General features: G+C 40.5%; 1 protein-coding gene across 3 annotated transcripts; it reads right to left on the bottom strand.

Annotated features, from left to right (window-relative positions):
* Nucleotides 1-15,274: 15,274 nt before the first annotated feature.
* Nucleotides 15,275-26,298, bottom strand: CWC15 (CWC15 spliceosome associated protein homolog). 3 transcript variants are annotated; one of them, XM_082341959.1, is made up of 7 exons: nt 26,153-26,298; nt 24,837-24,975; nt 24,140-24,252; nt 23,473-23,561; nt 22,194-22,307; nt 18,659-18,777; nt 15,275-15,877 (listed from the first exon to the last, which is right to left on the bottom strand). In XM_082341959.1, the coding sequence occupies exons 2-7, from the start codon at nt 24,965-24,967 to the stop codon at nt 15,748-15,750; spliced, it is 696 nt and encodes a 231-aa protein (XP_082198085.1). In that variant the 5' UTR covers nt 24,968-24,975; nt 26,153-26,298; the 3' UTR covers nt 15,275-15,747. The 3 variants fall into 3 exon arrangements, with proteins under 3 accessions (XP_082198085.1, XP_082198087.1, XP_082198086.1); XM_082341961.1 differs by having other exon boundaries at nt 26,178-26,276; XM_082341960.1 differs by having other exon boundaries at nt 24,837-24,990; nt 26,153-26,270.
* Nucleotides 26,299-26,513: the final 215 nt, after the last annotated feature.

The following is a 26,513-nucleotide window of genomic DNA, read 5'->3' as shown; positions in this document are numbered from 1 at the left end:
GCACCAAGTTCTAATGGTATTAGATGCTAACACTTATAAGGCACTTGGCATTTTGTTGGATTCCCACATCATCCTGAGAGCAAGTTGTCATCCATCCCGTGTTACAGATGAGGAAACCAGGGCACAGTCCCCAAGGTCTATTCTCTTACTCAAGCTCACCCTGTTAGTATGCGCTAGGGCCAGAACTTGAACCCAAATATAATTCATAATACTGTGCTCCTCACTACTGGAGATTTGTCGGGGTTATAGTGAACCAATGAGTAAAGGTGATATTTGGGAACCTAAGACTAGGAAGTAAGCATCGTCCCACAGTCAATCTAAGTAGTAAATAGTTGCATAGTGTGGACAAAGAATGTCACCTGCCATTTCAGTAAACAAAGAATATGGGGAGAAAAACAGGATACTGGCCCTAGATCCTTAAGGTGCATATCAAAGGAATGATTTCAAAAAGCCCAGACTCTTGCATTTTCCCATACGTAGAAAAACGCTAAATTCATTAACTTGGGATGTCTATCTTTTTGTGTGTGTGTGATTAGCAGGAATCTTTTCATGTTCGACTACCTGGGTTTTTGTTTGTTTGTTTGTTTGTTTGTTTTTGCAAAACTCCTCTATATCATGGCTCCTCCTTTACCTCTTTGGAACAGTCCCTCAGAGCCGTCTGAGAGACTGCCATCCCGGCCTATAGTCCTCAGTAAGGCCACTGAATAAAACATAATTCTCACCTTTATGTTGTGCATTTTTTTTTCAGTCGACAATAGCTCTTTTTCATGGACCCAGAATATGAAGAGGCCATGGTAGACAAAAAGAAACTCATGCAAGTCAGATTTTTGGTTTTGCTTTCTTGTTTTCTTTTGCTTTTCTTTGCTTATTTTTAAAGAGGAGATAATGTGTGGTTACTTGCCCTATTCAGGCAATTAAAAGTCAAATATTGAGCACCCATTAATTTTTGAGGGGGCAGGAAATGAGAATAAATAACATTAAGCTTCCGTGAGAGGCCAGAAGCTCCCAATCTAGTGTGGGAGACAGTTATCCCCCAGAGATCTCTACTACACCTGAAAGGAAATTACTGTGGACAGAGGGAAGGGGATGTGCTGATTGCACCTTCGGGGATCTGGGAAGCTTCCTAATAGATTTAAGCTGGACCACGAGGAATGGGCATGACTTGGAAAGACAGTTTGGGAGGACAGAGTTGGCAATCGAGGGATTGTGTGAGTGAGGGCTAGAATCAGGGAGACTGCTGGAACATTTGAGAAACTACAGGCAGACCAGCCTAGGGGCTGAGTTAAATGGTGATTAATATCATCTTGAACAACAAAGTTTGCACCATTATTTAGGAGGTGGAAAATTCCAAGTGAGGTTTGGAATGGCCACAACTGACAACCATTGACCTCTTTAGACAGCTGTTTGTTTTTTTTTTAATTTTTTTGAAATATAGTTGATTTACAATGTTGTGCTAGTTTCAGGTGTACAGCAAAGTGATTCAGTTATATGTATATATATCAATATATTCTTTTCATAGATATATGTACATATATATGCTTTTTTAGATTCTTTTCCATAATGGGTTATTATAACATATTGAGTAACTGTTTCTAATAGAGCAGAATTCTCAGAATCAGAGCCTTCAGCCTTGAAAGGGGTAAAAGTCATCTCTCCCCCTTCCCAGCCTGCAGCACCTGAGCCCCCCCTCCTCATAACTCTACCTGCCACCCTCCAGCCTCCAGCTCACCCCTCACCCCCGCCAGAGGGTGCCTCTCTGCACCTTGATGGCTCTGCCACTGCGCTGGTATCTGTGTCTAGGTCCGTACCCATCAAGCCTCTCTCCCCATCCACACAACAGCCTTCTACATGTATGAATACAAGCTTCCAGCCCTCCTAACCAAGCCCTGAGTCTTCTCTGGGCTAAATGTGGGGTTCTTTTGATAGTTTCCGTTCCTCATTCTTCTTGTTTTCTCTTGTCCTCTTCGGAACATTTTCAGTTATTTCTGCTGAAGTGCAGCTTTGCGCTTTGACTACCCACCATCCCTACCCTCCCCAAGTGCCAGGGTGTACTCCTCTGGCACTGGGATCACAGCAGTGAAAGAAATAGACAGATGGCTTGTTGATGGGAGAGGTGGGAGAAGGTGGGGTGGAGCAGGAGAGAACTGAGGTCTGTTGATCATTTACCAAGTACCAGGCAGTATGCAAAGAGCTTTACACATGTAACGTCTTATTCTTATAAAATGGGATCATTACCCCCATTTTGCTGATCAGCAAGCTGAAGCTCGGGGAGATGAAAATGTCTCAACCAAAGTCAAGTCAGTGGTGGAGCTGTGATTCGAGCGCACCTCTGTCTGACCCCAGACAGGAGGACAGCTGAGTCAGTAGACCAGCACCGTGTCTTAAACACCTTTGAATCTCCATATTTAGAACAGCATCTTGCACACAGTAGGTGCTCAATTTTAAAGCACTTTTTTAGACACACTTCTAAAAGCACTGACTCACTATTATAGGCAAAACATATTCTAGCTGTATTTCCACCATATTTTTTTATTGTCTTTTTCTTTTCTGCTTCAAAACCACAAACTTCTCCCATGAGCCATCTTCCACTTTTCTTGGTATGCTGTTGGGTCCTGGTGCTCTCAGGCTTCTGACAGCCTATTAAATAATTATGTTCTGTCCTCACATGTTTTATGAGCTTTTTTCCAACGACCCCGCTCAGGAGATAATGGGAGGACGGATGTGGTTCATCAGGGGCTGACAGATGGGCCTGCAGCCTTCGGTGGTTTTCAAGTGGAGAAAAACTGAAACTCAAGAGAAACTTTTTTTTTTTTTTTTCTGATTTAGATGGCTTCAAACAACTCCGTCTGCCCCAGCCTGGCCAATGTCCTAAGGTGCATAATCATCTCCCCTCCTGCTTGAGTCTTGGTCAATAAAAGAGCAGTAAAATGTATCAACTCTGAGTGTCACTTTCCTCTTGAGACAATCAAGCTTGGCTTCTCTGTGTGCCTTTAAGTGCAAGCACGTTCTGTTTGGCAACTTTATTATGAACTTTTCACCCCTAAATTGAGACTTCTCTTCCTCCAGAAAAGAGAGAGGAAAGGAAGGAAGGGAAGGAGGGAGAAGGAACTAACATTTGCTGAACATCTAGGCTTTTTGCATGAATATCATTTTTAAAAAATTATTTATTTATTTATTTATTTATTATTTCTTTTGGCCGCGCTGCACAGCATACCGGATCTTAGTTCCCCAACCAGGGATCGAACCTGTACCCTCTGCAGTGGAAGCTCAGTGTCTTAACCACTGGACTGCCTGGGAAGTCCCTACATGCATATCATTTAAACGCCACAGAAATGAACATTCTCCGTACACACAAATGAAGAAATGGCAGCACTGCTCAAAGCCGTGGTGTTGGTAAAAGGCAGAGAGGGAGAGAGGAGGGGTTCTAGGCTGGAGATGTTTGTTGAGTGTGAGATGCTGGTGGGCTATGAGTGGATCCGCTCAGCAGACGGTTGGAAACAAAGAACAGGAGCTTGGGAAATAGACGTGGGCCAGAGATGGAGCTGTGGGGATCAGCCACATAAAGCTGTACTGTGGCTTCCTGAAAAAAGCTTAACTCAGTGTAGCAACTCCGTCCCATCTCTACCCAGCTCCACACCACCACAATCCACAAGCTGCAGAACTTTCAAAACCCAGGGGACTGTGCCTTTGTTATTCTGTGTGGGTCTTCCTCAGAATGTTAAGGGTGGAGGAGGCAGCTAAGGGCAACAGGCAGGAGGGGCTTAAATAGAGGTGACTATGAAATGGAAGGAAGGATGAGAGGTCAACCCCACAGGGCACCCCACAGGAAGTGTCCGAGTAGGGCATTCTTAAAAATGGAGGCAGCCAGGGGACAATAAGGCAGCTGAGGTCGGGGTTTGATGCCTATACTCCTCTGTTATCCTGTCCTGTCTGGACTCAGAATGACTTTGGGGCAACTGCCCAAACCTCTTCAGAAAAGCCCTGCTCAACTCCTCTGAGTTTATTACAGCATTGTTCATAGTGGGGGGGAAAAACAGAAAAGAAATAGAAAAGAGAAATAAAATGAACAGCCATTCAAAAGGTGATTGCCTGTGTAAAATTATTGTAAACTTTCCAGTGGTGTGCTAGCTCTCTGAAAAAACAAAGCCTCGGATTTGCAGCGTTTGCCAATTTCCATGGTGTAAATTCTCCCACCACAGAGTATGTCAAGCTACTTAGCATTTATACCTAGCTTACAAAATTCTTGAATATTTAATAACTAGCTCTTGTGAGAGGTGAGTATTCAATACGAGATGACTCTAGAACACCACAGAGTCTTGCACATAGCCGTTAAGAAGGATGAATTAGAATTATACTTATCTTGGAATTATATAATTAGAATTCTATAGAGTTATGGAATTATAATTATAGAATTATATTAGAATTATAATTAGAATTCTACTTATCTTGAAAATATTTCTATCAAATTTTGTTGAGTAAGAATAACAAAGGCAGGGAATTATGTCATACAATCCCATATATGTAAAACAAATATGTGTGTGGGTGGTGTGTGTGTGTGTGTGTGTGTGTGTGTGTGTGTGTGTGTGGTTATATAAGCATGGAGAAAAACATGGATGATACACATTAGGTTGTTACTGTGGGTTACCCAGTCAGTGCTAATGTGGGAGGAGTAGGAGGAGGTGGAGAAGGAAAGCAAGAAACAAAGTAGAAGAAAAATACTGGGTCTTTCCATCTTATTTTTTTAAAAAATCACCCATAATATATGAAATATAATTATGTTTATTTTACATGAAATTACATGTATGTATCAAAATTTTTTTAAAAAAACAAAGGCAGGGGCTTCCCTGGTGGGGCAGTGGTTTAGAATCTGCCTGCCAATGCAGGGGACACAGGTTCGAGCCCTGGTCCGGGAAGATCCCACATGCCGCAGAGCAACTAAGCCCGTGCGCCACAACTACTGAGCCCGCGTGCCACAGCTACTGAAGCCTGTGCTCTAGAGCCCCTGTGCCAGTTCTAGAGCTCACGAGCCACAACTGCTGAAGCCCGCATGCCTAGAGCCCATGCTCTGCAACAAGAGAAGCCACCGCAATGAGAAGCCCACGTGCCACAACGAAGAGTAGCCCCCGCTCACCACAACTAGAGAAAGCCTGTGTGCAACAGCAAAGACCCAACACAGCCAAAAATAAATACATAAAATAAAAAATTTTGTTTTATAAGTATAAAAGAAAAAAAAAGGCAAAGTGAGGCAAAAGTAATATAAATATGATGAGTGGTGAACAGTATGTATCAACTGACATATGGTGAGACTTTTACACAATAATTATTAAAGAGAAAGAAGTAAATAATGCATCAATAAAAATACATTAAATTAAAAAAATTCTCATTAGGGACACATGTGTCTTCTGTTTGGGAAATGAGGGGAAGGTAAGCAGGGAATTATGGAGGGAGCAAGCCTGTCACCTGATGGATGTTGACCTTGTGTTCACAGTGAACCACCAAGCAGGAGGGGGACCCACACACAGATGGCTCCTCTCCTAGAGTGACAGTAAGACAAACCCTGACTTTCCCTCCCCCAAGGGTGGCCAGAGAGTTAATCTTGGACAGAGGAGGAATCCTACCACCCAGGCTAGCCAAACTTTCCAGGAAATAAGTTTACAACTCTTTCAAATGAACTATAACATTATTTAAAAATAGATTTGTGGATATGAGAAATCAATCCACATAGTCACAGGATCATTAAATTCAAGAGCTCAACTTTTGGGAACAAATCACTTAGATCCCTTCATTATAGTCTGAGTGAGATAATGCAACAGCAATAAAATTTGATCTACAAGACTTTTGGGCTTCTCTGTGAACGTGGAATTCCCACACAAGATGTAGTTAGTCTATCTACCTCTGGCCAAGCTACACTGGGGTTTAACTCATAAATCAGCTTGAAGAATGCCTAGGTGTGGGTTAAAAATATATTCAGAATCTAATGTATCAGTATAATGGTTTCCTAAGGTGATAGGGCACATTATCCTCACTGTTCTGAAAATATGGTATAAATACCAGAGCTGCCTGAATCACAGGAGGAAAAGGCAGAGATCTGAGTTTGGTTTCCAGCCTTGCCAAAGATAACCCCATCATCCGCCCTGGGATCTGGGGCATCCTTCTCACTGCCCTTTCTCAGGGAGCGGTTAGCACAGCTATAACAGCATGCTGCCTCCCGGACCATGGAGAAGCAGTTGGGATGGTAAAAGCTTCATGAACTGAGGCAATTTGGAATAGATTGAGGAAAAAAGATTGTGCGTGTGTACGTGTGTTTGAGAGAGAAAGTGTGTCTGTTTGTGCATGTGGGTGTGTGTGCTTGACTTTAAAAGCATTTTATCATAACTACTTTGAACACAGACTAGCCTATGAACACCTGCACTGATACCTACAACAAATGATACTGACCAGGGTTCTTTGCCTCCTTAATCAATAGAAATTGATCAGAGGCCAGACAAGAAACTGGCAAGTCTTTAGTGCGGCCCCTACTGCAGGAAGGGGAGCGAGAACAAATAACAGTTTCCCTTGTTAGCTCACTCCCTGAGGGGGGTCGAGCTGTTTCCGTATATGGGGTAGGGGTGTGTCCAGGGGTCGGGCCAGAGGGGTGGCGTAAGTGTCTTGCCCACCCCTTTTGTGGTGTTGTGTGCAGGCGGCATGCACAGTACCCTGCTTTTTCTCCTGACCCCCTGCTTTTGCTCTCGGCCCTTCAGAAGTGGCAGCTGGGCTTTTTGGTCTCTTTGTGTCTTGTTGTCCAGAATTTGCCCCAGCTGCGCATGCGTGTAGTTATTTTTATTCCCTCATAGTTTCTTTGTGTTTTGTTGCTCAAGGAGACCTTTGTCCAGGTGTAAGCATTGTAGCACTGCAGCAAAGGGTCTCAGGTCCCAGCCTGTCTCGCAAAGACACAGTTTTCAATGTAGAAAAAAATGACTGTTACATGTAACATACAGTACTGGGAACCTTAAATGCATAAGACGAAGTTCCTCCTTTCTAGAGGGAAAGATACAGTCTACTGAAGGGATAAGACAAAGGCACAAATGAACTTTTTTAAAAGACAAGATATATGTGTTAATATATGTGTGGTATCTGAACCAATGACATCTATTTCTTAGCATAAAGAAAGCTGAGAGGAAAAACAAAAGTTGATGACCCCACTTCATTTTGACATCCAATTTATTCAAGAGGTGCCTTGGTTTAAAAATAGTGACCAAGCACATTTCTTTCCTCTCCCTTACAAGTAACCCAAGGGAGATTCAAAAGATCCTGCATGTCTAAACCCAGAACTGAAATAAATTGAGTCCACTCAGACTGAGTTTCTTCAACCTGCACAATAGAGGCTGGAAATAGAAATTAAATTGAATTATGGCTATATATATATTTGCATGCCTTAGACTGTGGCCTGAGAATTATGCTTGCTGAGGTATATACCTGAGAATTAATTATTTAATTAATTATTTAAGCAGATAAGATAGATAGATAGATAAATAGATAATTGACTATGTAATATTTAATATTAATATGATATTGATGAAAAAGATATTATAGGTCAAGACAGAAACAAGATAATGCAGTAGTTCTCAAACTAAGACAAAATTGGTATCAGCTGGAGAGCTGTGAAAAATATGGATGTCTGGGTCTTATCCCCTAAGATTTTGATTTAATTGGATAGGGCATGGCCTCATCAGGGTTGTTCAAAAGTCCCAGGTAGTTCTAATGTGCAGCCAAGGTTGAGAACCATGAAGATATAGGAGGGAAATTCAGAGAATAAAAAGAGATCTTGAAAATTTAAAATATGATTTCCAAAATCAAGCAAAAAAAAATCAGTGAAATAATTGAAATAGAAGTAGTAGAAAATGCCCTAGAAAGTAGAACAAAAAGACAGAGACCAAAATATGAGAAAAAATAAAGGATAAAGGGTTAGTCTACCAAGCAGTTGGAGTTCCAAAAGAGAGAACAGAGGAAATGGAGAAGAGATATTTTCAGAGGGATGAGAAATTTTACTAGAACTGAAGGCCATGAATCACCAAAGGACTCACTGAGAATCAAACATAATTAATGGTGATAGACTCACAGCTGGCTATATCATTGTGAAACTTTGGAACAGCAAAGAAAAAGAGAACATTCCAAGAGATTATAGATATTAAAAACAAAACTAGGACATATACAAAGGAACATAAAAATGATTGGCATCAGAGTTTTCAAGAGCAACAATGAAATTTAGAGGAAGATGGAGCAAAGCATTTAAATTCTAAGAGAAGTTTATTTTAAACCATACTCAGGAAAACTGTCAATTAAGTGTGTGTGTGTGTGTGTGTGTGTGTGTGTGTGGCAGGGGGAGAAGGTGGGGTTGGTAGAATAAAGCTAGATGTAGACATAAGGGACTCAGATATGTTACCCCTCATTCACCCTTTCCTAGAAATTTATTTCAGGATGTACTCCATGAATAAAAGGGCATAAACTAAGAAGGAAGAAGACATGGGACACTGAAAATAGGGGATGCTATGTGGGAGAGCATTAAAAGCTGTCCAATAATTACACTCATGCTGGGACTACTACTCCATCTGGAAGGTTCTAGAAAAGAGAGAACTCGACTGCTTATCTCATATAATTAAATAATTTTTAAAATGAAGATAAATAAATGAAGACACTAGAGAAGAAAATAAAGGCACTATGAAACTCTGAGTAAAAAAGCTAAGTAAGAAAATTTAATCATAATACCAGCATTTTAAGTTCTTTGATCTACAAAATCTTTTTATGTAATTAATTTAGGTTTTTCAAAATTTTATTTATTTAATTTATTTATTTTTGGCTATGTTGGGTCTTCGTTACTGCATGCGGGCTTTCTCTAGTTGTGGCGAGCAGGGGCTACTCTTCGTTGTGGTGCGTGGGCTTCTCATTGCAGTGGCTTCTCTTGTTGCGGAGCATGGGATCTAGGCATGCGGACTTCAGTAGTTGTGGCTCGCGGGCTCTAGAGCGCAGGCTCAGTAGTTGTGGCACATGGGCTTAGTTGCTCCGCGGCATGTGGGATCTTCCCGGACCAGGGCTCGAACCCGTGTCCCCTGCATTGGCAGGTGGATTCTTAACCACGGCACCACCAGGGAAGTCCTAATTTAGCTCTTTAAAAATGTTTTCTGCTTTCAATATCATGCTTAGTAAGGCCATCTCAGTTCAACATTAAACACATATTTTACCTATATTTTTCTCCAGTGCATTTATTTATTTTTTCCTTTAAATCTTTAAGCCACATGAAATTTATCCTGGAGGACTTGTGAAGTAGCTGTAGGGGAACAGCTCTGTGCTGGCACCCAGGACAGCACATGTGTCTCCATAGGCCACCTGGGCAGGTCTTGAGCTCAGCCGATCTGTATCCTGGCAGAACACCTTGGGAGCCTGAGCAGCTACAGGGTTATTTCTCACTCCATTCTCTGTCTCTTAAGGGCAGCTTCCCTGGGCCAGGTTCTGATGAGGTTTGAGGCTTTCAGCCTCACCTCCCTTTGGGCACAGCTGGAAGCTATGAAACGTAGCTGCCTGATAGTGGCTTCTTCTCACTAGGGTGTTCTGTCTTAGCGTTGCTGTCACCTGGTGCGTTTTGTTTCGGGGTTGCCCTGCACAAGGGCCCCAGGGAGCTGGCACCCTTGGTTACTTCCTTCTGCTAACTGTGAAAGTACTAAACTATCGGAATCTAAAAAGAGTTTCTTTCTTTATTGACTGAATCTATTAGCCTTCCTGTGGTCTTGTGCTTGATACTAGCAATTTATTTTCTACCTAATGGTTAGTAAACTTTCCTGACACCATCTAATGAATAGTTCATTCTTTTCTCATTAACTTTTTTTTGAAGTATAGTCGATTTACAATGTTGTGTTAGTTTCAGGTATACAAAGTGATTCAGTTATACATGTATACGTATATTATTTTTCAGATTCTTTTCCATTATGGGTTATTACAAGATATTTAATATAGTTCCCTGTGCTATACTGTAGGTCTTTTGTTTATCTATTTTATATATAGTAGTGTGTACATGTTAATCCCAAACTCCTAATCTATCCTTCCCCTACCCTTTCCCCTTTGGTAACCATAAATTTTTCTATGTCTGTGAGTCTATTTCTGTTTTTGTAAATAAGTTCATTTGTATCATTTTTTAGATCCCACATATGAGTGATATCATATGATATTTGTCTTTCTCTGTCTGACTTACTTCACTTAGTATGATAATCTCTAGGTCCATTCATATTGCTGCAAATGGCCCTATTGATTTTCTTGTTTCTTTTTAAAAATTTTCTTATCTGCAAAATTATTTTATGTACCTGCACTTGCATCTGGACTTTTCACCATGTTTCATTTTTTTCCATCTCTCTATTCTGTTGCCAGTACCACACTAATTTTTGTATATTTCTGATACATTGTTTATTGGTGGGGAAAAGCCCTCTCATTATTCTTCCTTACCAGATTTTTTTCCTGGATATTCTTACAAATTTATTTTAACAGAAAAATTTGAAGTGATTTGGTCAAAACATCAATTAAAAAAATCCCAACCTCCTAAAATTTCATAATAATTTTTTGGGGGTGGGGAGCTTGTATCTTTACATTATCGAGTTGTCCCATCCAGCAATAGGTATTTCTCTACATTTACTGTCTTTTTTTTAATGCCCCACAGTGGAATATTAGCGTTTTCTTCAAAGAGATCCTGTACATTTCCTGTTCAGTTTATGACTATGTGTTTTACATTTTCTGTAGCTATCTTGAATGGGATTGTTTTCCATCATATTGCCTAATTGTTGAAGGCTTTAAACAGGGAAGTGTCCAGGGAGCAGCTCTTTGGTGGATGGAGGGAGGGCGTGGCCTGGCAGGAGGTGTGGGAACCTGGTCTGTAGGGCCTGCTGCCCCAGGGGACGTGCTCTGATGCTCTGTGAGCTTTGCCACTTCTGTTATCCCAGTTTTCTCCTCATCCGCAGCGTTTTCTTCCCTGTGGCTTCTTTGAAGTCAGTGCTTCCAAAGAGTGACTCAACACCCAGTGCTTAGTTAACCCACGCTCTGGAAATAGGCCTCTGAGTCCAAGAGTTAGACTTTCAAGGAAGTGTGAGTATTGAGGAAATTTCAGGACATTAGAACCCTTCCCTCTGACATAGTCAGAAGGTTATTAAAATCCCCACTCCTTTTTCCTCCTTCTTCAGACTCTAGCACCGATGGAGACGGCAGCTCCCAGGAAGCGGCTTCCAATTAGTCTGGGGCCATTAGGAGACATCTCTCTGCTTCTTTCTCCAGAGGGAGGCTGCGTGAAAATATGATTAGATGAAAAGATCACCCTGGAGAGGGAACCTGGCAGATGCCTCTCTCAGGAGTGTGAACACGACTGCTTTCTTCTTCCTCTTTCCTGTCCTGAAGTGTCTGAGAACTAGGCCAGGCGAGAACAGGACATTTTAAAAACTGAAAATGAAAAACACCTAAAAGAGCTTCCGTATAAAAAGATTCCAAGAGCTAGGATGTCTGTGGGAGTGTGATTCAGAGAAAGGTGTGAGGGTTGCATCCCAACGCCACCAGCAGAAACAAAACGGTCCCTCGCATTTACTGAAAGATGAGTCCCAGGCTGATCCTGTTTCTTCCGTGTTCCCTGGACCGTGGCCCAGAGAAGAGGGCCCTGGGGCCAATATCCCAGCCCTCAGCAGCTCCCACTAAACTCCTTTCCCTTTCACTTGATCTACCCTCTCCCCCCACAAGTGGTTCAATCTCATTAGTCCTACTTCTAAGAAGGTGTCTCAAAGACAGGACATGTCCCACCCTGCTCCCTGGTGGACATGATAGTTTCCAGAAACCAGCAGGAAACTGACCCAGCAGGGCCTGCTCCTGCCAGGACACCCAGGCCTCTGGTCACTAGGTCCCCGCTTTTCCACCTGGGCCTGGGTGGTTGCCTATGGCCAGGCCTGCACTGGGGGCAGGGGGCAGCCTTTGTTATGTGCCCATCGTGGTGCTAGATCCTGGCGGGAGATGCAGGCACTACCCCTGAGACTCGAGTTATAGCTGTGAAATCTCGGTGTCTAGGTTTTGTCTACCATGTGAGTAGCTGAGTATCTCAAGCCACGTCAATACCAAAGATTGTTCTGTGAATGTCTCCCTGCTCTGGCCCACATTTGTACTAGGTAACCTGGTTCCTGGCCACTGCTCGCTGGACAAGCTTTGTCTCACGACACAGAGGGTCTGTCGGCCAGTGGACCTACAAGATCATGAAGATTCCTTTCCAGGGAAGCCAGGATCATAAATGAGTGACCTCTAGGCTTTTTGGGTGCAGAAATCTAGTTTTGTGGAGGAAGTGGGTCAGATGAAGAGAGAAGCAGAGTAAGAGCTGGACAGAGGAAGTGCCTTTTAACTATTGTTAAGATAAACCCCTCCATTGACAGATGAATGGATAAAGATGTATATATACTAATACATACACAATAGAATATTACTCAGCCAGAAAAAGATGAAATAATGCCATTTACAGGAACATGGATGGACCTAGAGATTATCATACTAAGTGAAGTAAGTCATACAGAGAAAGACAAGTATCATATGATATCACTTATATGCAGAATCTAAAATATGATACAAATGAATTTATTTACAGAACAGAAATAGACTCACAGACATAGAAAACAAACTTATGGTTACCAAAGGGGAAAGTGGGAGGAGGGATAAATTAGGAGTTTGGGATTAACATATACACACATATATATATGTGTGTGTGTGTGTAAAATAGATAACCAACAAGGACCTATTGTATAGCCCAGGAAACTATACTCAATATCTTGTAATAACTTATAATGAAAAAGAATCTAAAACAGAATATATATATCTGACTCACTTTGCTGTAACCTGAAAATAACACAACATTGTAAATCAAATATATTTCAATTATAAAAAAAAAAGATAAACCTCTATTTCACTTGAGTTTCTATTAGTGGGTTTCTAATCCTGGCAACCAAGCAAAAGCAATCCCTTTCGAGGTCATACCTATCGCCCAACTCAAGCTCTGAGGGGCTAGGGAAACTCTTAATTCAGAACCAGACCTTTATGACAGGACAAAACAACAGGCTTTCAAACTTTTCAGTAGCCCCTGCTATATGCTAGTAGAGGCAGGTAGAAAGAGAACGTGGATGAAATCCCTCCTATATGCCTGCCAAGTACTCACACCTTAAATTAATTCCCATCAAACCCCCTTACTCATCACTCTTGTTACTATTGTTTCATAGGTGAGAAATGTCAGAAGGGCTCTTCCACATGAAGAGGAAGTCAAGCATAGCGGTTACGAGGATGGGCTGCAAATAGAAACTTCAAGGTTTGAACCTCGGCCCTATCCTCTTAAAGATTTATGACTTTGCTTGTTTTAAAATTTCTCTTACAAACTTCAATTTCCTTGTTTATAAAACAGGGAAAATAATAATGCCTGCCTTACAGGGAGCGGTGTTGATTAAACGGATGCAGTACAAGCACATTTGGTGCAATGTTAGCTAGTTAGCTTTAGTGAAACCCGAGGTGACTGAGCTGGGCTTCACATCCAGGTGCATCTGGCTTCAAAGCCCTGGCTCTTGGCACTCAGCATGGGCTCTTGAAGGGATTGGACAGTTTCCTCAGTCACACCTAGGCAAGATGTTTTGCAAGGAGGATGTTAGGCATTTTCGCTAGGAAGGTTGTTACTGGCTTTATAGATCTGAGAGCTGAAACTGTAGCATTTATGTGTCCTTGATCTATGACCAGTTACATAATGTTTCACATTGGAAAATAGTAGGAAAACGGATAAAGAAATCATTGAAATTAGCTTTACTTTGATCCTTCCTGAACCTGTCAGGCTCAAATAGGTTATCTGAAGTGGATCTCGGGGTAAGGGTGCACCTAAATTGTACCCCCGGGTATGAATTATAAGCCTTTCAGATGCTAAAACGTTCATATGGTGCTACTTCTTTTCCTCAAGACTTTACCCATAATCCCAAGAACTAGTTTTGGAAATCTAAACAATGCTTCTCATTTCTATAAGCACATCTTCATGTAGTTTTAAGGCACTCATACGTTTCCCATCAAGTGTTAACATTGATCCAATCACTTGGCCTGAATTTTATTTCCTTAGCTTTGAATAACCCAGTATTTCCTTCCCATGTGTGTTGCTATGAAGAAAATTAAAAACGAACGTAAAGGCACTTTATAAATTGTAAAGTTGGAGATAAAAATGCTTCAGTACTATTAAAGGCTTAAAAAAAATACTAGTCAAGGTATTCAAATTTATGTGTAAATTGCTCAGTTGGGGAAAAAAAAAAAAAAAAAGCAAGCAGGGTATGAACGTGGTCAAGACCTGGGCTTCGATTCCAGCCCTACTCCTGACTCAGGTTACATACAACCTGTGTCCAAGCTTCCACTGGGTATCCTAGAGAAAGGGGTTTAAATAAATAGCCAGTGATAACTAACACATTATTTTTGCTTTAAAAGTTTTATCTTTAGGGCTTCCCTGGTGGCGCAGTGGTTGGGAATCTGCCTGCCAATGCAGGGGACACGGGTTCGAGCCCTGGTCTGGGAAGATCCCACATGCCGCGGAGCAACTGGGCCCGTGAGCCACACCTACTGAGCCTGCGCGTATGGAGCCTGTGCTCCGCAACGAGAGGCCACGACAGTGAGAGGCCCGCGCACTGCGATGAAGTGGCCCCCGCTTGCCACAACTAGAGAAAGCCCTCGCACAGAAACGAAGACCCAACACAGCCACAAAAAAAAAAAAAAAAAAAAAAATTTTATCTTTAACCTTACCAAACTCAACATCATTCACAGCTGAGGAATCCTATGAATGGGTCTCTATCTGGAGAAAGCTCAATTTCTGGTCTCACATTTTCCTATCAATGTGACATCCTTAAAATCCCAGCCCAGGTTTAGGGAAACTTCATTTTCCAGCTGTGTAGAGACCCTCCCACTTCCCGTATCCGTATCCTCCAAGATAACAAACAATTCTATTTCCAAAGGTTTTATTTCATGTATTGATGTTAAACCCTCCAAGGTTTTGTATCTAATGAGTGTCAGTGTGCAAACTCTACCTATCTCATTCAAGAGAAACATGGCAGTTGAGTAACTAAGACACAGGTGAACGTCACATGCTTCCTAGGCATGCTTAAGGAGCTCTTGTTTTGGGCTGAGAGAAAAGAAAGGGGCGCCTGCAGAAGTGAGAGGTACCCCATGCTCCCTCAGACACACACTCAGGGCGCTTCCTGCTTGATGACAGTCTTCCATACCAACATGGTGGTCCAAAATGGAATCTCTTTAATTTTTCATCACACTTTTAAAAGATACAGAGGAGATATGAATTAACTGACTTTAAGTCAATGTTAGAGATATGAGGAGAAAAAGTTAACACAAAGAAATACAACACACGAAAGAAAATATGCAGTGTTTTATAAGCTGCACACATTTCAACAAAAAAGGTGGGGACACAGATTTGACACAGATTATTAAAAATATTTATTACAAGCAGATTCCTTTTCCCATATTCAAAAGAAAAACATATGACTGGAAATACTGAGATGGCAATTGGTTAAACCAATTCCCAGTCCTTATCAAGTTAGGAATCAATAAAGGAAAAGATATTTTGGAACTTAAAATTAGGGAAGCCTATACACAATTTAGATGGGGGGGGGAGAGAAAAACAAAAAAACCAAAATAAAGTCATATCGTTTACATTTTATAGGCTTTAATTAAGCACATAAAACTGTACTATTTAATATATTTCTCCATGAACTTTTTGTGAAATTCAGATCGCAGCGTATCATTTACAAATCTTTTGTCTTTCTTCTGATCATCTACACCTTTTGCACAGTTCTTGAAAACAACATCATCATCCCACCTGAAAGAAAAAAAGAAAATGAACAATCTTACAATGCTTGTATCAACAGACAAGAACACCGTGTGAACTGTAAAGCTTATTCATCACACAAAAAGATGCTCAACCTGTACATCATTCACCGTAGCAATTACACCCAAAAGAATAAAGTAATTCTTAATAGGCTGTTAGCTTGCTTTTTTGTAATAGGAAGGGTAATCCTTATTTAGAACATACACAACATTCTTATTATTTCTCCAGTATAAGAAACTTTGAGTTAAAAAGCAGATATTACATAAATATTTAATGTTTTCAGGTCTAAAACAAAGAGGCAGTACCTGGTTCTACCCTGATTAGTATGGACAGCTCTAGATGATAGCTGGACGATTTACTATAGTTAGATTATGTGGTTTTAAGGATTTTATACATACTCTTTTATCAGTTAACATTTAGTAATCATTCACTGTAGTATTTACAATTTAGGACAAAAGAAGAAACTATTGGGGTAAAACAATTAAGGCTCATATATTGGCTCACATCTACATTAACCACAAAGAAAGAGCAGCTGAAGAGCTTAGGGCAGGAACCTCTAGTTCGTTTCTCCTGGTTGGATTTCATAATGTGTAAGCTTAAAAAAAAAAAAAAAAACACCCACGGATGGGCTACAAAATACATGTTTTATAGAAAATAAAGATTATGATTTCAAAATACCATCTAGCATATAAAACACAAACCCATACATGTAATACATAAACTCTCACAAACATATATAAAATGAAAGCCTATATAATGTGTGTGTTTGCCTGTGGACATATGCACGCCAGAAGAAACTGCACGTCGAAAATAAGCAAAGAACGTGGGCATCTTTGAAAAGTGTTTTAAGTCATCAGTGGTGCAGTACAGAGAAATGTGAAAAGCTGAGCAGAGCTAGGTCAAATGTGATCTGCACGTTAAGACAACATGTTTCGTCTCCAAACAATTTTATGTGCATCCAAACAAGGCAGAACTATATAGCTTAATACAAATATAAATCAATGTAGTTTTTTCTCTACCCACTCTCTCCTCAACTCACTCCCCACAGGCTTTGACCCCTCCCTCTCAACACCAGCACTGCTCTCCCAGGGCCCTAACTCCAACCGCCACTTTGCAGTACCCACTTCACTTGGCCTGTCAGCAGTATCTGACCTAGATAATCACTCCCCTCCTCTTGAAACTGTCTGTGTGACTCCAAGACACCTACCAGCCTCTTTCGGTTCATTTCTTCCCCACTGGCTGCTCCTTCTCAGCCTAGTTTTTTCATTCATAATTCAAATAATCAATACTTACTGAGCACCTAGTACGTACCAGGTACTATTCCAGGTATGGACAGCTTATTATCTACCCGATCTCAAAATATTATCCCAAGCTCACTCCTCTGACCTCCTCTCTGGCTATACTCATTCACTAAGTAACCTCATCTAGTCTTCATGGCTTCAGGGAACTTCTGTAAGTTGACAGCTCCCAAATTCATGATCCCTAGCCTGGGCTAACTCCAGAACTGTGTATCAAGCTACCTACTCAACATTTCCACACAGACATATACATCATCCCAAAGTTACCATGTCTTAAATCTGTCCCTCCCCCTCCCCACCTCAGTTCACATTCTTCCCCATCTCTATCCTTTCAATAGCTCGGGTCAAATACCTTGGAGTCTAGTCTCTAATAAAATGTCACCTTTCTTGCAAATCCTCCCTTGCCTATGCAATTGCCATTGTAAAGACTTGTTCCTGTTTTTTACTATGAATGAGTCAGGAAGCTCCTGGATGGTTTAGAACAGGAGATTGAGATCTTTTATTTTAAAAGGATCATAATGCCGCTATGTTAAAGAAAAAACCTGGGGGTAGGGATGGAGAGGGTGGTGAGCATGCAAGCAGACCAGTTCGGGGGACTGCATCACTCCGGATGGAGATGGCAGCAGTAGAGGTGGTGAGAAATAATAGATATGGTTTAAATGTTAAGCCTACAGCAGGGTTTCTCGATCATACACACACACAGACTGCTGTCCTTAGGAAGGCTGCTTGCAAGGTTGGTCCCTGGCTGGCATTTGGAAACTTGGATTGCAGGAATCTTCTCACTGTCACTGTGTCTAGACTGTCTGTACAAATAATGTGGTTTATGAACACCTGCTTTCCTTCCGGAAGTCTCAATTTTGGTATGTACTAGGCAGAGGTTGCCTATATGAGCAGCCAATAAAAACCCTGGGAGTCTCTAATGGGTTTTCCTGGGCAGCAACACTGCACAAATGTTGCTGCATTTTCATTACTTGGGAAAAGAATGTGCTGTGTGTGACCCCTCATAGGAGGGACAGAGCATAAGGAAGCACACACACTTCCTTCAGTGCCTTTTCCCTTTATGATCTGGCTGTGTATCTTAACTAAGTTAGTCATGAGAACAGCTACATGCTGAGCCCCCTGAGACCTTCTAGTCTCTGAATGTGAAGGATGGTTTTGGGGACCCTTGACACATATAACTACAATGTAAGCTTTGTAGGGTCAAGGGCTCAGTGCACTGCTCTGTCTCTAGTACTTAGAACAATCTCTGGTACACAGCTGGTTACTGTAAATATATACTGAAAATAAGTTTATTTTCTTTCATTCTCCTTCCATTATTCCAAAATGTGATAGAGAAAAATATCAGTGGAAAGTGGGTATTAGAAGCTTTACATAATATAGTTTGCTATAAAACTCATAATCTGTGTGTGTGTGTGTGTGTGTGTATATATATACATACATGTATATATCTCTCCAACCCATTATTGTACAGTACCTTCTTTTAACTTTGAAGTTGGCCTGAGGCTGGGATGGGCCAGTGAGATTAAGGAGAGGGTTTCCACTCAGAATGTTTTCCATACGAATCCTTTCTTCTTCAGCCTTTTGTTCTTGTTCCTGCCAACAAGAGGGGAAGATTCTTATTTACTTATATTACTTCTGGCGTCAATCTTGTAACTCATATTTTAAAAGACTGTTAGGATATTAAGAGGGAGATGGGATCAGCATCAAGGTAGTATTGCTTTTTCTTTGTTTTTAAGACATACCAGAAAAGTCTCACTTATCAAAATAAAATAATTGGGCATTTTCATTATAAATATTTCATGCTTGCCATCATACATTCATTAGTCTTTTCTGACTTTGACATTCTTGAGTTGCGTATTTAAATCTATTTTCTTTCTTAAAGTACATACAAAATTACATAAGTGTTTAAGAGACTACATCTATAAACATTCTAATAATTTAAGAACATATTAAACATCAAAAAGACACATTTAGCAAAGCAATTATCTCAATTTTTAAGGAAGGGTTATATATAACTGTGATTAAAAATAATTTTATTTTGAATTACTAACAATGTAAACTTGCATCTCTAGGACTGGTGACAAGTTATTATTAACCAAGAATTATGTCCTAAAATAAGATAAACCATCATGTAAAAAACTATATTCAGTAAACATGCATTTCTACTAATTTACCTGAGGTTTACCCATTTTATTTTTATGATTTATTGTTAATGACTTTCTATTTTTATCTCTGTCATCAGTTACATGCTTGTCTTTCTTCACTTTTATTTTAGCATTAACCTCTTTAAACTCAAATCACCCTCAGTCTCCTTCTTAGAATTAGAAATATAAAATGTCTAAAATCCTTAGCCATAACTTCTAGATCTACCTGATTCCATGCTATCTTAAATCAAACATAGATCCCACTTTGCTGTGTTTTGGGGATGACAAAATTGATGACTTAATATACCAAGGGAAAAAGGACTTTCTGGAAGTCTATTTATAATGAACCTGTGTTAGACCACTTGGAAAAATTACCTGATTTTCTATACAGGTTAAAGATACGTCATTTTAATAATCAAGTGCGAACAACTGATTTCATTTTTATGAGGCCAAATAATTGGGAGGTGAGAAGATGCAATTTTCAGGGAAATTAACAGGAAAATTCCTTTAGGTCATTTTCAGACTTTAAGCAAGCAAAAGTCAGGAGCATCCACCATAGATAAAGAACAGATAGCTTTCTAAAAATTACATACTTATTTTTAACAAATTATATTGATGCTAAAAGTAAAAAGACGTATCTCTGAGATGCTAGACAAACAGGAGCTCAAGCATACAATGTATCCAAATTTATAATATAAGAACATATGTGATGTAATAAGGTCCTGATCATTTTATGTTCGGAATATTATCTCCTTTAGAGTTACTGGTTGATTGCCATACATAGCACTGGGGAAAAAAGGTGCCAACTCTTTTCATACTCAAGTACCAGGTACACTGTTTCATGACTACAGGTATAAAGGATGGACAGCCTGTGGTTTGGTCAAATCTGAACCATCTTGTTTTGTAAATAAAATTTTACTGGAACACAGTCACATCCATTTATTTATGCACTGCCTATGGCTGCCTGTATTACAATTAGCTGAGTTGAATAGTTGAGACGGAGGCTGTATGGCCTGCAAGCCTAAAATATTAACTATCTGGCTCTTTACAGAAAGTTTCCCAGCCCTTGACACAGGCTGACTGGTTTGAAAACATTTTGGAACACCTCAAAAACCAGCCACTAGAAAGCCAGACAGGGAAATGGGGGACAAATGGAATAAAACTGTCATTCAACTCCAAAAAAACACCGACACATTTTGTACAAAGAAATCAGATGAACCTTGCAAAATTACCAAGATCTTCTGTCTAAAATGTTTATGCTCCTTAAAGGTCAACCAAATTCATTTAAATGTCTCTTTGCGTATCCACAGCTGTTAGGGAGGCCAAAAGAATCTGGAACAGAACAACTGCCCTCTTGTGGTGTGCCAGTGTAGGAATGGTCTTACAATTCTACAGGAGTTATGCTATCCTATGCCAAATTCTGACAAGAATTGTAGTTTTAAACATTTTTCTTCTTCAAATCTGAACTCTAGCAGTCTTCAAAGCCTACCCCCAAATCTTCCTCTTTTCTGAATTCTTCCCTGCCCCTTCTGATCCATATGAACTCTACCTCCCTAGGTTCTAAGCATTGACCTACACCAGTTTTTTCCCCAAGTCTCTTTCCTTTTTTTAAATAGAGCAATTCTTGGTTCAAATGAAATCTTACACAGAAGCCCATTACAAAAGCTGCTCTTTTCCGGTTGGAAGTGGAGGCAGGGACTTCCCTGGCGGTCCAGTGGTTACGAATCTGCACTGCCACTACAGGGGACATGGGTTCGAGCCCTGGTTGGGGAACTAAGATCCCGCATGCTGTGCAGTGTGGCCAGGGGAGAAAAAAAAAGAAAGTGGAGGCTGATATATCTACTTGAGTGTCTCACAATATATCAAGTTCAGTATGTGCCAAACAGAACTCATCATTTTTCTCTCCACTGAAACATGCCCATCCTCTGCATTCCCTGATTAGTGTATAGCACGAACGTCGACCCAGAAACTGCCACAGCTAATCAGTCACTTTCTCTGGTCAATTTTATCTCCTTGATAGCTCTATCAGCATCTGTTTACTTCTCTCAAATCCAACTCCTGTCATGCAAGATTCTCATAACTGCATGTGAGGATTATTGGAACAGCCCCCTACTCAGTTCTTTCCTCTACCCTCCACACCTCAGCCAGAGTAATCTTTCTAAAATGCATACCCAACCTTACCATCTCCAGCTGAAATGGACTAGTTCCACACGTCCTTTGGAAGAGAGTTCAAACTCCTTTAGCACTGGTCAGCAAATCTCTAGCACTCTGACTTGCTCTTGCCTCCCAAGTTTTGTCTCTTACTGTTACTACTATGGGTAATTCACTCAAAGTTTAAAGGTACGTACTATGGATCCCATTTAATTCGTCTAACTGTCTTTGAGTTAGACATTCTTTCCTTCCATTGTGTAAATGTAGAGACTGTGGGGACTCAGAGAAGCTAGGTTATATAAAATTTATTGACAGATGGCCTCAGCAAGTGCCTGGAAAGAAGGCTGGGTCAGAAGACAAGGAGAGAGATAAAGATGGCCTCATTATACCTGTGGGTTCTTTGTAGGCTATGACTACATCTTAATCATCTTTGTTTCTTCTGACACTTAACAGACACTGACTATATGTCTATTGAACAAATAACTGAATGAAGAGCATTTTGACGAGTATGTCTGAACTATTTGGAAAGAATTTCTAAAATAACCAGGAGACTCAGGATGTCATAGGAATCACCAGATCTATAGACCTACAGGTCCTATAATATCGAAACATGGTAAGGATGATTTCTAATATAAGGTGATATTACTTGATTTAAAAAACACTTCTACTTTAGTTTACGTGAGAAGATGCAAATATTTAACATGCTGGTTTTACCTTCCTGGCCTGCTCTTCAGCTCTTTCTTTTTTAATTTTTTCCAGCTCTGCAAGAAGAGCTGCAGTATCATCATCATCACTCTCCTCTTCAAAATCTTCATCTTCATCTTCCTCCTAAAAAAGAATGGTGATGGCCCAGGAGATGGGAGACAAAATAAAGATTATTCATTTTCTTCCATAGAAGTGGCACTTATCAAATCTTTGGAGCAGAATTAATTTTCCTAGAGGGAAAGATAAATGTACCTAAATAACGATTAAAATTAGCAACAACCAAAAAATAAAATAAAACCCCCCAAAAAAAGCTTACATTTACTTACTAAAATGTCAACCTCTGATGTATTTTAGACATTATAACAGCAAAGAGTATAACGAAGGACCTTTCAAATTTACATAGTCAAATGGGAATTTACATATGAAAATATTTCTAAAACCAGAAAAGGAACACTTTGTACTGATACACACCACATACTTTGACCCTGGGAGTCAAAATAATTTTATATAGCTCAAAACAACTAGGAATTAAAGATAGTCAAAGGTACAGAAAAGGGTGCTAAATTCTCAGAAAAAAATAGTTTCAAATGTATAATCATTATATCTCACTTAAAATTGAGTTCCTTATATTGAATTATTGAGTTAATTTTTAATTTAGTCTGTCAACTCTAGAATTACTAATATATATGCTTAATTAGATGCTACCCTTGAAAAGTCACTCAGGTTTTTCCTCTGTATGTAGAAAACTGCAAATTAATTACAGACTGTGCAGTCCCACTAAATTTTAATGTTAATTAAAGTGCCAATCCTTAACAACCTTCCACTTAGATCACATTCCTCCCTAAGCACAGAGGGAGCCGTTAAGTGCAGTGAACATCTGGAAGGGGCATCACTGGTAGCAAGTATGGAAAGGCCCCTACATTCACTGCAGGGGATGCTATCAATAAAGAGCCCAGTCTGAAGAGTGCCCTCTGAAGGGGAATAACTAGTCCAATTTCCATGGTTTAATACAGGGAATTATTTTTTAGGGAAGCATATCTTTTAATAGATCTCTTCCTTCTTTGGCTCTCCAGAGATCAAACTTGAAATCTGATTAACCACAAGATAATGCTTTTTCTTTTGAAATAAACTATAGAGTTTAGCATTGAAATCAGAGCTATAATTGAATAATAGTAAGTAAAAATAAATACAAGTCGCTTCTTAAAGCCAAAAGAATAGATAAAAAGGTATTTCAGGAAAATGGTAAGTAAATTACTACATGGAGATGAGAGGACGAAGTAAAACATACATCTGTTAGAGGGTCGTCTGCATCGAGGTTGGCAGCGGGAATCTGGTCCAACCGAGGCTTCTTTGACACTGAAGAGGAGGTTGTATGTTCTGGGGGAAAACAAACATTATTTAGCTTACTGAATCAAATCCTGCATTTCTTATAACATTTTAGGGACCTGTGGGCAAGAAGAGCTTAGGTCTTAAGCATGACAGTAGGGATTATAACCTCAGTGCCTGGCAAATAAGCCCTTGGCAGATATTTATTGAATGAATTAATAAAAGTATTGATTTTAATATGGGAACTGTAGCCTCTCTCAGGAAATTTAGGAAATAGTTTACATATGCTAGAAATAAAAATGGAAGAATTTCATAGACAGAAACCATGCGGCCTCAAAAAGTCTGGCTGTGTAAACAGTTAAAAAACTCCTTGATCTGAACTCAAACAACGGTTGCTAAATACCCCCAGATCACCTAGTTCTTTCTAACACAGAAACATAAAAAGATGGAACTGGAATCAACTTCATTATCATCTCTAATCCAATCAAATCTTTCAAGAAACTGTTATAGCTCACACCCATATTTAAAAGCAAACAAACAAAAATAGTAATCCATTCCAATTACCACATGAAAGAAAAACTACTGTCAACATAATGTTATGAGAGAAACATCTGGGGTAGTGTTGGCACCTCGGGTTGGCCGGTCTCTGTTTTTTTCTCTTGCAGCAGCTCTCTCTCTCTCTTCCAACTCTCTCCTGAAGTCACGGTTCCGAACTTCTTCAGGGGCATCCTGAGTGGTCTGTCTAAAGTAGAAACAAAACAGGGCAGAAATACTTCTAAAAAACACATGGCTGTAGTAATGGAAGACAATTCACGAAAAGCAACTTTGTCCTGAGTCCCTGAAGCATAAAGTCCCATTGCGGGAAATGGACAAGATCACCCTAATCTGAAGGTTACTAACAGACATTCTGTGATGTAGCCAATATTTCAAGAAACTCAAACTAAATCACAGACTTTCTTATAATAAGGCTGTAGGCTGATCAAAATGTCTTTTTGTTAGTATGTTAATTCAGATCTCGTTAGAGTAACACTTTTAACATCATATTGATTAGTACTGACAGAGCCTGGTGCCTCTGAAGTAATGTATTAGTTATTGTTCCATTTACATATGGAAATTCCTCGTTAATTGGAATTTATGCTTAAGGAATATCTAGTAGCATTTTACAATCATAGAGCGTAATTTTAGTGTCAGAAACACTATTGCATTCTACTCCTATGAAAATAGATAAGTGATAATAACCCACACATGGTACTATCTCATGACCATGTCATTCAACAGAGTTGGTCTTGCTTTGTGAAACAAGAAAAACATAAAAGGCTTCATTACCTATATTTTATCTTTGTATGAGAGGGTAGGTCTCTGCTTGAATATTGCTTTGAGAGTTGGCTCAAATCACCTTCTCCTTTTCCTCTCCCCCCTCTTGCAGGTTCAAAAGTTGGCCTAGCTGCTGTTGTCATCTTTTATGCTTTGAAGAAAAACACTGTCAAGTTATTTCCAATAGGACGAACTCTCTTTTTATAAAGTATTAATCAATATCCCTCCTTGTAAAACAATTTCCTTAACTTATTCCCCAAAACTTATTTGAAATAATCTCAAAAGTTATGAACAAAACAAATAATGAGGCTCAGGGTGTACAAGGAACATGGCAGATATTTAGTCTGTCAGGAAGATATGAGTTTGTGTTCCTGTTCTCCTTCTGGCTCTGTGACCTCCGGCAAACCACCAAGCTTAAGTTTCTGTCATCTGTGGAATGGGGATATTCCTAATAGGATTATTAAGAAATGATGAGACTTGACATGTCAACACACTCGTAAAATACAGTACTGCCATGTCCGAGTTTTAAAAAATCTCAGCTTAACCTTACTCCACCAGACTCCTTAAGGTTCCCATTTTATCTAAATCTCACACAGCAGAAAATAGGATAGTAACTACAAAAACAAAAAAGATATATAAAAAAATCACTGACAAAGCTACTGAGTGTCCTGGAAAAAAAGCTAGACTTTGATGACAGTTACACAGGCAAAGTTCTCCAACAACCTTTCGTTGATCCAATTTTCTTCTACAGCAGCCCACGTAATACAAATCAGATCTTCTGCAAATTACAGGTTAAGAAATGCTCAAAACACAGGAACCCACCGCCAAAGGTTATGCTACTTTTGGTTTTGAGCAACTAAAGGATACTGCATAGCAGATGAGTCTACTAAAACATCCGTAAGCGTCGGAAAAGCAAGTGTCGGGGGAAACTGGGGGAAATGGTACACTTCTCTCGATTTTCAAAAAAAGGGAAAGGGATGTACCCAGAGAGGGAGAAACAGGGTTGCCGGCCTCTGGGGGCGCCGCCGCCCTCCACATTGCCCCGGGTTATCATTACCAGCGCCTCTGGGGGGTTCACCTTCGGGCTGTCACAGGGAACCCGCTGACTCTTCACCCCTGCCCCACTCGGAGAGAGGTGGGGGCGGCCGGACCCTGTTTAACGCTGTCTGCAGAGTCATCTTCACGCTGCGCTCTCCGCTGCCAGCCCGGGACTGGGGACTCTCCTGACAAGCGCTGAGCTCCACCACCCGCCCGCCGCTCCAGAGCCTCCTCTGCCCGCGCTCGCTTCTCCGCCTCCGTCCCCAACCGCCCTTTCCCGCCCCACTCACAGTCTGCTTTCCTGCTGCCGCTCACTTTGGCCGAGCTCCGATGCAGTCGCCTCAGGAGATCATACAGACGCCATCATACCTCTTGGCTCCCAGAAACCTCTGCGCCCAGGGCTAAAGCCCAAGACCCGGAAGCAAACCCCAAGCTCTTTAGCCGCCCTTCAGAGGCGGAGGCGGGGACCAATCAGCGGAGGCCAAGGTGGAAGTCGGCGTGACGACAGCAAGGGGCGGGGCTGAAACGGCCCAGGGGGCGGGCATTTGAAATCAGTGCTTAAGAGTAGACCCTAAGCATCATTTTATACCTTCAAGAACCAATTACTTAATGTCTCTTCCGTCTTTTCTTTTCCCGACCCCCTCCCAGACT

This window comes from Balaenoptera borealis, assembly GCF_965194805.1.
Source record: "Balaenoptera borealis genome assembly, chromosome: 11".
In the NCBI taxonomy this organism is placed as follows: Eukaryota; Metazoa; Chordata; class Mammalia; order Artiodactyla; family Balaenopteridae; genus Balaenoptera; species Balaenoptera borealis.
This window is presented reverse-complemented; position numbering and strand designations above follow the sequence as displayed.

Coding starts and splice junctions, on each gene's coding strand:
- CWC15 (XM_082341959.1), bottom strand. CDS start 24,967: ATGACAACAGCAGCTAGGCCAACTTTTGAACCTGCAAGAGGGGGGAGA. Junction 23,562..24,139: donor CAGAGACCGGCCAACCCGAG/GTGCCAACACTA, acceptor GTTTTCCCCCAG/AACATACAACCTCCTCTTCA. Junction 22,308..23,472: donor CAGACGACCCTCTAACAGAT/GTATGTTTTACT, acceptor ATTCTTTTTTAG/GAGGAAGATGAAGATGAAGA.